Consider the following 13683-nt stretch of genomic DNA (forward strand, 5'->3'; position numbering starts at 1 on the left):
ATGTCTGAAGAATGGAACAAAAGCAGATATGGTTATATTCAGCTTCTAGGAAGTACTCTTGAGAGAGGCGGTTTGTGGGGGTAAGGACAGTGGGATGAATAAAGCAGCATCAACATAAACACACTACCATGTGTACAGTGGACAGCTTGTGAGAAGCTGTTATAGAACACCGGGAGCCCAGCCTGGTGCTCTGTGATGACCTAGAAGGGTCGGGGCAGGGGAAGCTCTGGAGGGAGGCAGGAAATGTATCATTATATCTGAATTACATTGTATGGCAGAAACAAACAACATTGGAAAGCAACTTTCCTGCAATTAACAAATTTTTTTAAAAATAGAGGAAATTTGTCTTTCTCCTTGTTCTTTCCTGATAACTGGAATGTGAACAGAAGACCTGGGACTGGAAAAGCCATCTTGAATCAACAGGACCACCAAACTGTGTGCGATTCAGAAAAAGGCCCCTTCTCCCTACAGAACTAGGTGTCCAGGGGGTCCTTGTGCATGAATTAGAAAAAGGCCCTTCTTTCTCCAGACAGACTCAACCAGTGCCCTGGGATGCTTGATAAGCTAGCTGGTCATTGGCTTAATTTTAGCCCCTATTTAAGCTTTTCCACCAGGTACAGGACATGACCAGCAGAACCACATGCAGTAACTCTCTTGGGAAAGATCACAGAGGAGAGTAATAAGACATGCAGTGCCACATCGGTCAGCCCCAATCCACCTACCGGGGTCTTTACTTAGGAAACTGCTATCTTGTTTAAGCCACTGCTATTTTCTTTCTTCTCCTTTTTAAAGCTTAAAAATTTTTAACTTTTTTAAAGTTATGTAATTTTTTAAGTTGATATACAATGTTGTGTTAGTTTCAGGTGTATAGCAATGATTCAATTAAACATGTACACATATACATTCTTTTTCAGATTCTTTTAAGTTACTAAAAAATATTAAGTATAGTTCTCTTAAGTTATACAGTAGGTCCTTGTTAGTTATCTAAGCCGATGGTATTTTCATCTGCCCGTTCTACCACAGGCATCTCGTTTACAACATACTGGAAGTTCCGGGTTTTACTCTTGACGATTTGTACTCAGACTCTCCTTCCTCTGCCCCTCACCAGATCACACTTCTACTCACTACTGCATTAATCAATCACCAAAAGCTAATGTTACCAATTACATCCTGTCTGTGCTCTGTGATTTTTATCTCTTTCCACCACTGAGACCTGAGCTCCTGCCAGATTTGGCCTTATTACAGTAAAACGTAAAATCATAGTTAAAAAGAAAACAAGGCAATTCTCTTAAAAGCATATTCCTGGAGGGTTGTCTTCAGGCTGTGGATCATACAAACTTTATGCAAGTTCTCTTGCCTGATTAGGTCATTTTACTACTCCTGCCTGGAAGCATAAATTGGTCAATATTGCCACACCCTTCATAAGCAATTCCAATAAAAGTGTGGAAAGTGTTCGGATTACTGACTACTCTCTGCACTTAAAAACTACCAATGATTGCTCGGTCTAGACACATCAAGTGAACAACAAGTACTAAGTTAAGGAGTGGTCTTTATCCTCCATTACATCAAAGAACAAACCCACCCAATGTCCTGAGAATCCTCAGAATTAGAATCTTCATGTTTACCCCTGACTTATTTCTCATGGATACTTATCTGTTATTTTAGGCCATAATGAGCCACTGAATTTAGATGGCAGTGATCTCTTGTGCTTTTCAATTAAAGTCAATGATTAACTCAGTTATGCACTCCAACTGATGGTAATAAAATTATGTCCAAAAGAAGTAAACTCTTATAGCAGCCCTTTGCCCTCAAAATTTTGGAAAGTAGTATTTTTAAGATAATTTCTACTATATGATCTCTCAACACCCCTGAGGTAAGTACATGTATTTCCCTGTTGTATATGTAGGAAAAGACAAGGAGCAGTGAAATGGCCTGTCATGACTGCATAGCTACTTAGTGGTGGAGCTAAATCTAACATCCAGATCTTTTAGATACGTGCTTTCTTCATTACATTGGTTCACACTTCTCTATTTCCTAAAACTATCTTTCTGTAGCTCCATTTCAATCAGCATGAAGTGCCAAATACATCCACAGGCGGTCTAATTTGGACGTTAAGTTGTGCCAAGCTGAGTGTTTGTTTTGGCCTTGGCTGTAGATGCCCTGATTATCTCCATTAATGCAGACAGCTCACCAACTCTTCTATCACCCTTCCTAATTGGTTCAGCTCCCTTAGGCTGTTGGCTATCATTCCATTTCATAAGGCTTACATCACTAGGTAAGAACATTTGCAAGATTTAATTTGCTTGGTAGACCAAACAATATTGTAAACCCACCTTTGATTTTGGCTGAAATGATAATCAATCTTGAAGCTTTCAAATTACCCAGTAAAAGGCAAATGGAGTATATTCTCTTTTAGAACAGTTGTGCAAATAGCCTTCATGTTTGGAGTTAGGCTTTTACTTTATTGAAGATGGCCTTTAAGAGTCATATTTGTTTCTATCTTTGGGCGGGCTCCAAAATTTACTGAAGAGTCTTACATAGAAGCAAAATACTCATTATTCTACATGGTACTTGTGACACGATTGACTCAAGTTAACATTCTATTGTCTCCTACACACAGGTGTGTCTTTAAACTAGAGGAAAGCACTGAGACCCACCAGCACTCACTGTAGGCACATCACTTAAGACCAGTCGAACTGGCCTCAAATATTTCTGATCTGCTTTCTTGCTGAAACCAAGAAGCACCTATTCCTTTTAAGATCATGCAAAATTTTTTGCTCCCCAACTATATTAATTTTCTCCTGGCATTACTGAGTTCCTATCAACTGAATTATTTCTGTTATTGGGTTAAAACATGTCATTTGGAAAAATCAGTTTAAAGCATCGAAGGCTGGACCATCTCCGGGTAGTTTTTCTATACAAATGATTCATAACAGAGTCACAAAATGTATCTTATAGCCTTGAGTAGGAATGAAACAGGGCTCTAGGCTCTACAAGTTGTAATACTAATAAATGTTCAATGTAGCATTTTTTTCTTTCACATATTACCCAAAGTTAGGGGAAAAAATGAAAAAAAAACCAGCTGAAGCAGCTGCAATGCCAATCTATGTCAAGGCTGTTTAAATTGAGCTTGATATGGCTGACTCTCACTCAGTCTTGCTCATCGGGATTTAGAAGCACAGCATGTCTCAAGAGGTCTCTCTTCTAGATCTAGTTGTTATTGAGTTTCACGTCTTACCTGCATCGTGTCTAACAATCTGTCAACTGTGCGTGAATCAGCACAAAGCCAGAGAGGTTTTTTAGAAGTTTTAAAAACAGCTTTCTAAACACTGCAAACTGTCTTCTAATACTCAGGTATATAGTAGTACATACTTTTTGAAAATAGTATTACTGGCCTCAACTTTTCCTCCTCCTGTTTTGTGGCTTAGCCAATAATCCACTTCCATCTGGGAACACTTTCCCAATCTCCTTCCCCAAATTTGGAGGCTTTTTGGAAATGCTTTCTTGGCATATACTCTCCTGCTCTGTTAAGACTCAAGGAGCTCTTCATTTCTCCTTGTATTGTAAGTGTCTAGCACAGCGCTCAAATTGATTCTGGAATGAAAAAATGCCTGACTCTTCACTGTGGGTCCTCTGAAAACATGCTGTTGGGTCCCTCTTGTGAAGATCACTAAAGGAAAGTGGAGACAAATTCAATAGCCATTGTACCATCTACAAAAGACAGACACCACTTTCTATTATCTACCTCAAATATGTCAGAGAAAAAAATGAAAAACTCTTCACAATCATTGCACGTACCTCAAGCAAGCAGTATTCAGGAAGTATCCTATCACTGTATTACTGAGGAAGGCTATGTGAGTGCTGGTAGAAGATGGGGATGAAACACAGGACGGGGCCACACAAGCTCAGGTGGCTGTTCACTGGCCCCTGAACAGCGAGCACACATCTGAAGGACACCTCAGAAAGCGAATGGGTTTTGTTTGGTGGTATATGGAATACAGTCCTAAAATTTTTTAAAAAATTAAAAAGTCCTCCCTTTTCAGCTCAGCAATACCACCCCCATTAAGAAGTACCACAGCTTGGAAAGACAGAAACCCAATTGTTAAACTCTGAAGGACAAAAGAAGAATACAAAAAATGTCCCTTAGAAGCCTACCTTCTCTTGAAAAGCTCTTGTTCCAAAATGCTCTGTATAATTACTGTTAATTTGTACTAAGGGGCAATGATATATGGGCAGGCAATAACTGCAAGGTAACGTAGTTGTATTCCCCATTCTTCCCTTGCACTAATGTTAACAGAGATATGAAAGCAAGTGACTTAAGGCAGTTATAACTCATCTGTGAGTGCACGACAGCCTCAAGCGAGGGTACCGGCTCCTGCTTTTTCAACAACCTTGAAAAATAAATATTTGAACCACAACCTTCAATAAAGCCCCTCTACATTTGTTGTCAGTCTTAAGTCACCTTCTGCTGTGTGCTTAGTGCCTTTAGCTCTTAGATGTTGCACCTGGAGATTCTTGCCTGCTTTATGATGTAGGTTTATATGCCCTTTAATTGAAAGCAAACCGCCTTAGATAATCCAGTGACAATGTTACAAGGTCCACTTTCCGTTAAAAGGTAAATAGAAATATTAGGCTGTTCTCTAAAATGAAGAAAAACACACAAAAATACATTGCAATTTGCCACACCACTTCCTTTATCAGAGATAAACCCCATACCCTAAAAAAATTCCTCTTGTTGTTTTTTCCCCCATGACAGGTGTGGGAGGGTATAAGGAACTGCAGTTCTCAATGACTAATCTCTTCACCCTGTATAATATTCTTTGCCCAAGAAAAGACTCCAGTCATGCAGTATGTTAAATATTATATTCATGTTACTACAATAACTCTAACAACTTTAACCCTAAGTTTTAATATTCTAATTATTACTTGTTGAAAACACTTCATCAAACAATAAATGAATATGGAAGGATGACAGGAACATACACCACACCTGTAAGCAATGTTTACTATTTTGGGGGGACAGTTAAAGTGAGTTTATAAAACGGTAGAGAAAAAACATGGTATTATTTTTAAGGCAGTATAATTTCTATAAAATAGCTTCATGATTTTAAGTAGCCATATGACAAATGATTAAAAATTAAACAGCTGCTTAACACATGCTAAGACCTCATGCTGAGTCATAGCCTGCATAATGTGCACATGTGAACTGGGACCTCTGGAGTTGGTACAATAGACAGTCTGCATGGCTGGATGTTACAGCTGCATGCACCAACGCAAAGTATTCTTTTTGAAGGAAAAAAAAAGAGGCAAAAGTCATTGCTGATGGAATTGTTAATGCAGCAAATGACAGGTTTTGAACCAAAGTTCAAAACTTTAGCACTGCCTCTAAAAACACTGAGATATTCAATTAATGCCAAAAATATGGGGGAAATATGGAGGAAAAAAATCAGTATTTTTCCAAGCACCAAACTGCTTTTCAAATAATCAGGCAGGAAAAACTTTCAAGGTTAAACAGTTAATTGCATACATTGGAGGAACACCCCTCAGAGATACTATCTTCCACTCAAGTTTCTTTGGTTTTAGACAAAAACCATTAAACCATTGGTTTAATGAAACATACTGGCCAAATGGGTTCTGTTCCTGACCTCACCAAACAGAACAAATCTGCACTGTCTGGTTGGCACATTAGTAAAGCCTCAAACATGGCTTTATTTTAACTAAGCATTATAAAAATGTACAGATGTACAATTTCCCTAGTATTTCATGGGGCTGCTGCTCTGCCTTCAATAATTAGATTGCACTTGTAGCTGTAAGACCACATTTGTGGCAGTATGTGTGCGTCATTAACAATTTTTCATCAAGTGCAAACAATCCACTATAGACTGATGACAAAACAAAAGTCTCCTTTGCATGGAGTCATATTGATATTCAACCTAAGATAGTAAGTCATTCACACTATAGTTGGAAAAACTTTCTAAATACTACAGGCTTAAGAACAAGGAATGTAACAGTAGTGCAAGCCTGTATGTTCACTGTCCTCAAAACAGAAAAGGACCCACCCTTCTCATGAATTTGAAAAGACACTGGAATGTTTTTATGGGAAAGCATGTTCAGGATAAGAAGGTACTGATATAGTCACAGTGAATATCCGTATCTCCTACTTCTACCCTTTCCCACCGGAGTGTGAAAAGTGAATAAAGACAGCAACATTTTTCAAAAAGTTAACTTATATTAAAAATATTTTATAAACAATTTTAATACTACAAAGTAGTATTGCCATACAAAGCAGTTCAAATATTAACTGTTCTTTAAACTGTTAAACTTTATTATAAATTAAAATTTCTTTACAAAAAAATTGCACATAGTATTTGACCACTCTTAGGTTCTGATGCACTGGCATTTGCAATAGTTTCTTTAATCTTCAAGTTAAACAGTCTCGGCAAGGAGTCCAGAACGTAGAAAGGGCAATAAACCACCCTGTTAGAGCATTCAAGTGCAACTAGCAGACTTGTGGCCATGGCAGTTACACTTTCCTTAAGATGGACTGCTTAAGTTTTAGATCCTGAAATGAAGAATCTCAAAAGGTTTAAAGAGGAAAAACTAAAAGGGACTGCCGGCTTTTTACTGTAAACACAGCCCTGGAAATTAAATCCCAAACAAGAATCTCTCAGGCATCAGAGAGTGTCAAGTGAATCAGGAATAGCACAACATAAAGGAAGGGGGAAAAGTAAAAAATAAAAACAAAAACAAAGCAAAATGAAAATAAATGTCAGTCACTTTGAGGAACTATACTTACGTACATGATGTTATGAGAATCTGGCAGGGCCCAGAAGCAGGCCAAACAGGAAGTTCATTTATCCAACCGAAGAGGGTCATGTTCATTGCTTCCGGTTTTGAGGATAGGATATTGTACGGGACTTGATATGATCAGTAATGCTTGTCTGCCTTACACAGACCTTAGCCAGGGATCAGCCTAATCTTGAAGGATCATTCAAATAATTTTGGCAATTATTAAAAGGACTTAGAACTGACTGCACCCAGTGTTCAGTGATTCTTGCTTTCTGTTTTGTAACTGTTTAAATTTAAGAGCTCATTTAGGCTGACTCCAATCTCTTGGCACTTGGAAACTAGTTTTCTCAGGTTATCAGTTTTACCTCCTTCTGATGCTTCAAACAAGAGTTGCTGTAAAAGACAGGGAAGCATAGAAGTAAGACTTAGCTAGATTTTAAGCATTACCACATCAATGGATATGGCACATGCAGAAAATTTATAGGAAAACTTCAAGATGAAATAAAAGATAAAAAGCATTACATCTTTCCACAGTGATGCACAAAGAGGTAACTTCTGTAAGGCTCTCTGATATAAACGGTGGACCTATAAGATAGATATATATACAATTGCATCAGGAAATGTGGTGAAAAACCCCTTCATAATCCTAACCATCTGAATGGTACTTCATAATATAATAACATTCAAGACAAAATGGTTATATTGGGTTTTGGAGTTTCCAAACATGTAGAGTTCTTAGGATGTTAACTTCCATACTTTAATCCTTTTAAATTGAGAAGTCAACAAAAAGGGCAGAATAACTACTTAAAAAAAAAAAAGCAACCCATCTGATAATCATGGCTTACCTCTCTTTGTCCCTTTAGAACAATCTCAGCAGCAATGGCTCTAAGAAAAAAAAAGGAATATAGAAAAGGAAAAAAAAATTTATATATCTTCGAACAAAATGAAATACTACCACTCGCAGAATACTGACTGTGGGAATCTGAGAACAAAACTTCCTGAAAGTAACAGGCTAAACTTCCAAGGAGGGTAACCTATAGTGAAAAGAAAAATTCAACAATTTTTATCAACTTTACAATAATAAAGCAGACCAGTGTTCTGAACATAAATTAAGGTTCATGAAAAATACTCATAATTGCTAGTAAAAAAATAATAATTAGCACTAACACGTACAAAAGAAAGAAGACATCCAATTGTAAAAGGGGGAAAACCCTGCATTTTTAAAGAGACACTCTTAAAATGTGTATAACAGATCTGTTTGATAACAGTATTGTTATCCACATATTCTCCTTCAAGGAAAATTAATCTAAATTAGAGATCTCTCCACGTGGAGAAATAGATGTCATTTCAGATTTTTACCTGTCTGGAGCAAACCTTATAAATAAAAGCATTTGCTATAAGAACATGTACAAGATTGTTGCATTACATTTTCCAGGTGGCCAGGCATGTTGGGATATTATATGTAAACATCTTGGCTTGAAGTTTCAGAATCTGAACATTGCTTTCTTCCCATTCATGTTGAAGTAGCCTGTAAAGTACATTCAGGGAAATGAACAAAAGCATTCCAAGTATGAGGAACTCAAATGTGCTCTATGACCAGAATGTTTGATTAGTTATAATTTTTGATCCATTAACTTCCATCAAGGCTATTCAGCAAGTATCTGCAGGAAGCCTCTTACTAAAATTACCCTGTGAAAGAAACATGCAAACTAGCAAAAGGTCCAGTCAAGGTCCATACCATCTTCAACAAACTAACAGTATTCCTGCTGCTACTGCTGCTAAGTCGCTTCAGTCGTGTCCAATTCTGTGCGACCCCAGCGATGGCAGCCCACCAGGCTCCCCCGTCCCCTGGGATTCTCCAGGCAAGAACACTGGAGTGGGTTGCCATTTCCTTCTCCAATTCAGGAAAGTGAAAAGTGAAAGTGAAGCCGCTCAGTCATGTCTGACTCTTCGAGACCCCATGGACTGCAGCCTACCAGGCTCCTCCATCCATGGGATTTTCCAGGCTAGAGTACTGGAGTGGGTCGCCATTGCATTCTCCAATAGTATTCCTACAGGATACCAAAGCACCTCTCCAAATTAACACTCTACATGCCCCTCCTTTAAGCCCCAAGTCTTCTAAAATAATGAACTGATATATTAATATGATTTTAGTATTTTTCTTTCTTTAATAAACAGAGTATACTTAATTTCCTTGAGCTAAAATGTAGTAAGTACATTGACTAATTATTAAGTTCTCTATTCTGAAAAAAATAGGACAGGAATGACTATAAGGAAATAAGAATGATCAAAAGTGGAGCTTTACCAACAAAACCAACAATTAAACTACCTATATTCCAAAATACCCACCCATTACAGAAACTAGTCAAATACCACTACATTTTCTATTTCACATGTTTTACCAAAAGTGATGATTTATAATACAAATTTCTGTAATTAACTTTGGTAGATTAGCATGCTTACTGAGAATTTTTATTATACAACACTGTAGTGTTGTTATTTTTGTCACAGTCTTAGGCTTTTGAATTTTTTTCAATCTCTTACACCGTTTTTCTACATACATGCTAAGTGGAATGTAAACATAAAGGAATATCTGATAACTACTTTAGGCACCTTGTGTGAGTGCGTGTTCAGTCGCTAAGTCGTGCCCGACTCTGTGATCCCATGGAATGCAGCCTGCCAGGCTCCTCTGTCCATGGGATTTTCCAGGCAAGAATACTGGAGTGAGTTGCCATTTCCTCCTCCAGGGGAACTTCCCAACCCAGGGATAGAACCCGCTTCTCCTGTGTCTCCTGCATCGGCAGACGGATTCTTTACCACTGAGCCACCTGAGAAGTCCTTAGGCACCTTATAATCCATAAAACAAGCTTAGAAGCATAAGACACAACTGATGCAGTGGAAATGATGGCACAAGTAGAAGCCAGAGCAATAGTATGCAGAGTACCTTTTTGAATCAAAAAGCACAATTCTTCACAGTTAAAATGGATTTTATTCTATCAGAGCAGAAAAACTACAAACAAATGCTCTAAAAAAAAAATCTAACTGAATGTATGAATTCCGTGGATGAGTGTTTCTCCAACATCATTAGAGAGCTATAACTCAAGAAACTGCATTTTAAATGAGTATCCCAGGAGATTCTGATGCATGCTAATATTTGAGAATGACTGACCTAAATGAAGTCATAGTAACTAAAATATATATGGATGGCTGCTTTTCTCTTTCTCTCTTGTCCCCTTATAATCTGCAGTTTTCTGAAGTGACTAGATTTTTACAATCACTTTTACGTGAATAACTACGTATTGCTTAACAGCTCTGAAATTAAAGTGGAATGAGGAAATAGTGAAAGTAGAGACTATTCTTAGTAAGTTTTCAAGAATCATTTTATATGAAGAGCCGATACAATTGAACTGAGATTTTATTTTTCCTTACCTCAGTGCAAGTCCAGAATTAGTTGGCATAATTGAGCAAAACCGTTCCAAGGTTTTGGAATGCTGGGTCTTTGGAACACAGCTCAAATAAAAGAAAATAACCTGTAAAGGTTGAGGGGGGAAAGGAACGCAACAAAATGTGAAATCCAATTACCTATGTGTTTTAATGAGAAAACTAAAATGGTCTTTAAGACATGAATGTATAAATTACAGTAATGTATGATGCTGTGAGTTACAGTTCCTATCATTAACTATATCAGTGACTTTCCAAGTATGAATTAGGAACTATGATCCAGTGATGACAGCCATGGACTGAGAACACTGACAAGCAGCCAGGAGTCTGGGTTTTCATTCCTGAGTCTACCTTTACTTGCTGTATAGCTGGGCAAGTCATAGGGCTAATAATACCTGCCACATCTTGCTCATGGAATGCCCGTGTATAAATGACTTAATGTCCATAAAGTGGTTTGAGATCCTGGGATAAAGAATGGCATAGAAGTACAAAGCATAGTAATTGGTTATCCTGATTAGCAACAAAACCAACCCACCAAAAAAATAAAACACAGAGATGTTTTAGTCTACAATGAGCTTTAGGCAGGAGTAGATTTAAATTTACACTGCACTGAATAATAGGGGTCTCTGAAAATAAAACAATTTTAAAAGAACACTTTGCTTCACTGCCTGTAAGATGATGACCTTATAAATATATGAATATTCAGATTCTACTTTAAAAATTCCAAACGTCATCTGATTTCAGCTTTCTTATGTCCCATGTATGCCTATATTTTCTTGACAAAATACTGATACAAACAGCAGCTACAACACGTAAGGACTACAACACGTAAGGACATTATTATTCATTTTAAAGTTACAGAATTTTTCATTCAGTAAAATTTCCAGTTACTCAAGAAAAATATTACTGATATTATTACAGTTACTTCTTTTGATCTCTCTTTTTTTAATATGTATTAAACCTTAATATCGCTTCACTTGTGCTTCAATGTTAAATTTGCTTAAGTAGAACATAATTAATATGCACATTTATCTTAACTGAACTTTAAAGGGCTCTGTTTTGAGACTTTGAAGAGATAAACAGAAAACAAGGTCAAGAATAATAGTAAATGCTAGCAAAGTGGTCCTAAGAAAAGCTCTCCTGATATTAAACAGGAGTTTTGCTATCATTTAAGTTCCCTTCTTTTGTACAAATATCTAAAGAAAAAAAGTTTTAAGCTCTTACCCTATTATGAAATTCATAGTTGGACCAGTAATCAGCACTGCTAAAAGGAATGGGGTATCGGGCAGGGACTGTAACCAAACATCTATTCACTAAATCAGTAAAAAATTTGAATTCTTGGACTTTGTTTCTGGATCCAGCAGCTCTATTATTGGCAAAGACAAGATAACTGCCAAAAGAAAAATATTACAATTTAGAATAATTTAGCCAGAAATTCTCTAAGAAGAAACCCAACCAATTTCCCTTATTTCAAATCCCATTCTTATTAAGAGGAACTAAACTTACTCCATCCAAATCTTCTGCTCTATATCAGATCTCATGGCCACCCCTAATGCTGCCTCATATGCCTCCACTGTCTCTTTAATACTTGATTGAAGAGGATGACAAAGGCTGTTTAAAAAATGAAGGAAAACATTGTATGTCTACAGCTCAATTCAATTAGATAAAGGAATGACAAAGTATAAACACTACAGATATTATTACAATGGAATCCTTCTTTTGATCTTCTTTAATAATGAATAAACCTTAGCATCCCTTCAATTCTGCTTCAATGATTTTAACAACAGGTTAATTTTAATTTAGTGTAGTTCAGTAGTAAATAACAAGTGCAAGCCTCATATGCAACATTTCTCTCCACAGTAGATGTCTCACCAGTATATCAGCCACAAATAAGGAACTTGGTGGTTAAACATTTCATCATCAAAATTTCCTTTACATAAACAGGCTGGAATGTCAAGTGGTCCTGGGATATTCAGGAGATACCTGAGGGGAAAAAATCATACTCTTTAAAATTATGCCTATGTATATATGGATTATTAATACTTTTTTAAAAGTCCTCAGTTTCAACTAAAATTTCCTTGAAATATTTTTACAAGGTAATGAGACTTTATTTTGGGGTGTATACCATATCATTTTGGTCACATCTCTAGCATCATATATTTATTATCTTCTACCTACTTAAATGGGATTCCCTGTAGCTCAGTCGGTAAAGAATCTCCCTGCAATGCATGAGACCCAAATTCAATTCCTGGGTCGGGAAGAACCTCTCTGGAGAAAGAAATGGCAACCCGGCCCAGTATTCTTGCCTGGGAAATCCCATGGACAGAGTCTGGTGGGCTACAGTCCATGGGGTCATAAGAGTTGAACACGACTCAGTGACTACACCACCACCACCACTTACTTAAATAACTCTTCTAAAATTTTTAAAAATCTTTAGCTCAAATTAAACAAACCACCATAATCATCTAATGAAATCTAATTAAAAACAGAGAACAAATGAGACTACCCACAAAATCTGTACATTCTTGTAAAGAAAAAATTCTCTGAGTTACAAAACTTGCTATCTGAAAACTGTTTCTCCCTCAAATAACATACATACAGACAAATACCACTATACTTAATTTTAGACAAATAAAGTGTATACTGTAACATATTGGCCCATAAGACACTTGTCAAAAAGAGGTCTATGATCAAGTAAGACTGAGAAATACTGAAAAATAAAGTCTGCTCTTAAAAAGCCACAATACTAAAGGATACTAAAAACTATTTTTTTGACTTTGCTAATTCAGATTTCCAATATATTTGAATCTATGTGTATAACACTACCAGCATTTCAGGAACAATGTTTTTAAAGGAAATACACTGATTTCAACAAGGACAACCAACTGGATTTAAAAAATTATTTCAAGGGACTACGTTTTAATGTATTAGAGAGGCTGTATGGGGTCTGGGGTGGGGAAGATTTGAGTGGAGAGGCATAAGACAGGGAAGAAATGGTAAATCTAGAAGTTATCATCCCAGCTTGGCCATAACTAGCTGTATCACCATGAGCTAATCACTTAACTTCTAAGAGTATCAGCTTTCCTCAAAACTGAGATAAGTAAGACAAGATAACCTCAACTCTCATCTATGTAAGATTATCCTTACTAACTTCAGTAAGGTGAATGAAACCCCCAAGTTAATTTTTATAGTTATCTACTAATCTTCAAATTGATTTGAAACACATGAAAATTACTGCTTCTAGCTCTGTTTTTATACTAAATTTGACACGCAAAATTTTACAGCATAAAATTTATACTAAATGTTACACAGAAAGAGAAACGAGACTCCAATTCTAATATTACAGTTCTAAGTACTTTACAATTTCTACTCATGAAATAAGAATATTTTGAACCTATTAAGAGCACTGACAACTATTAATAAGCTTTGGCTCTTTTATAATAATTAAAAATA

General features: G+C 36.6%; 1 protein-coding gene across 1 annotated transcript in view; it reads right to left on the reverse strand.

Moving 5' to 3' along the window:
* Positions 1 to 6316: 6316 nt before the first annotated feature.
* ZFC3H1 (zinc finger C3H1-type containing) overlaps positions 6317 to 13683 on the reverse strand; it is a 50120-nt gene continuing 42753 nt past the window's right edge. Inside the window, exons 28-35 of the mRNA XM_052639999.1 lie at positions 12103 to 12213; positions 11737 to 11841; positions 11455 to 11620; positions 10219 to 10319; positions 8216 to 8317; positions 7635 to 7674; positions 7312 to 7374; positions 6317 to 7182 (exon numbers count right to left, since the gene is read on the reverse strand). Of these exons, the coding sequence (XP_052495959.1) occupies positions 7045 to 7182; positions 7312 to 7374; positions 7635 to 7674; positions 8216 to 8317; positions 10219 to 10319; positions 11455 to 11620; positions 11737 to 11841; positions 12103 to 12213 (826 nt within the window). The 3' untranslated portion in view covers positions 6317 to 7044. The remainder of the gene's footprint in view (positions 7183 to 7311; positions 7375 to 7634; positions 7675 to 8215; positions 8318 to 10218; positions 10320 to 11454; positions 11621 to 11736; positions 11842 to 12102; positions 12214 to 13683) is intronic.

Source organism: Budorcas taxicolor, chromosome 5 (assembly GCF_023091745.1).
Source record: "Budorcas taxicolor isolate Tak-1 chromosome 5, Takin1.1, whole genome shotgun sequence".
Lineage (NCBI taxonomy): Eukaryota > Metazoa > Chordata > Mammalia > Artiodactyla > Bovidae > Budorcas > Budorcas taxicolor.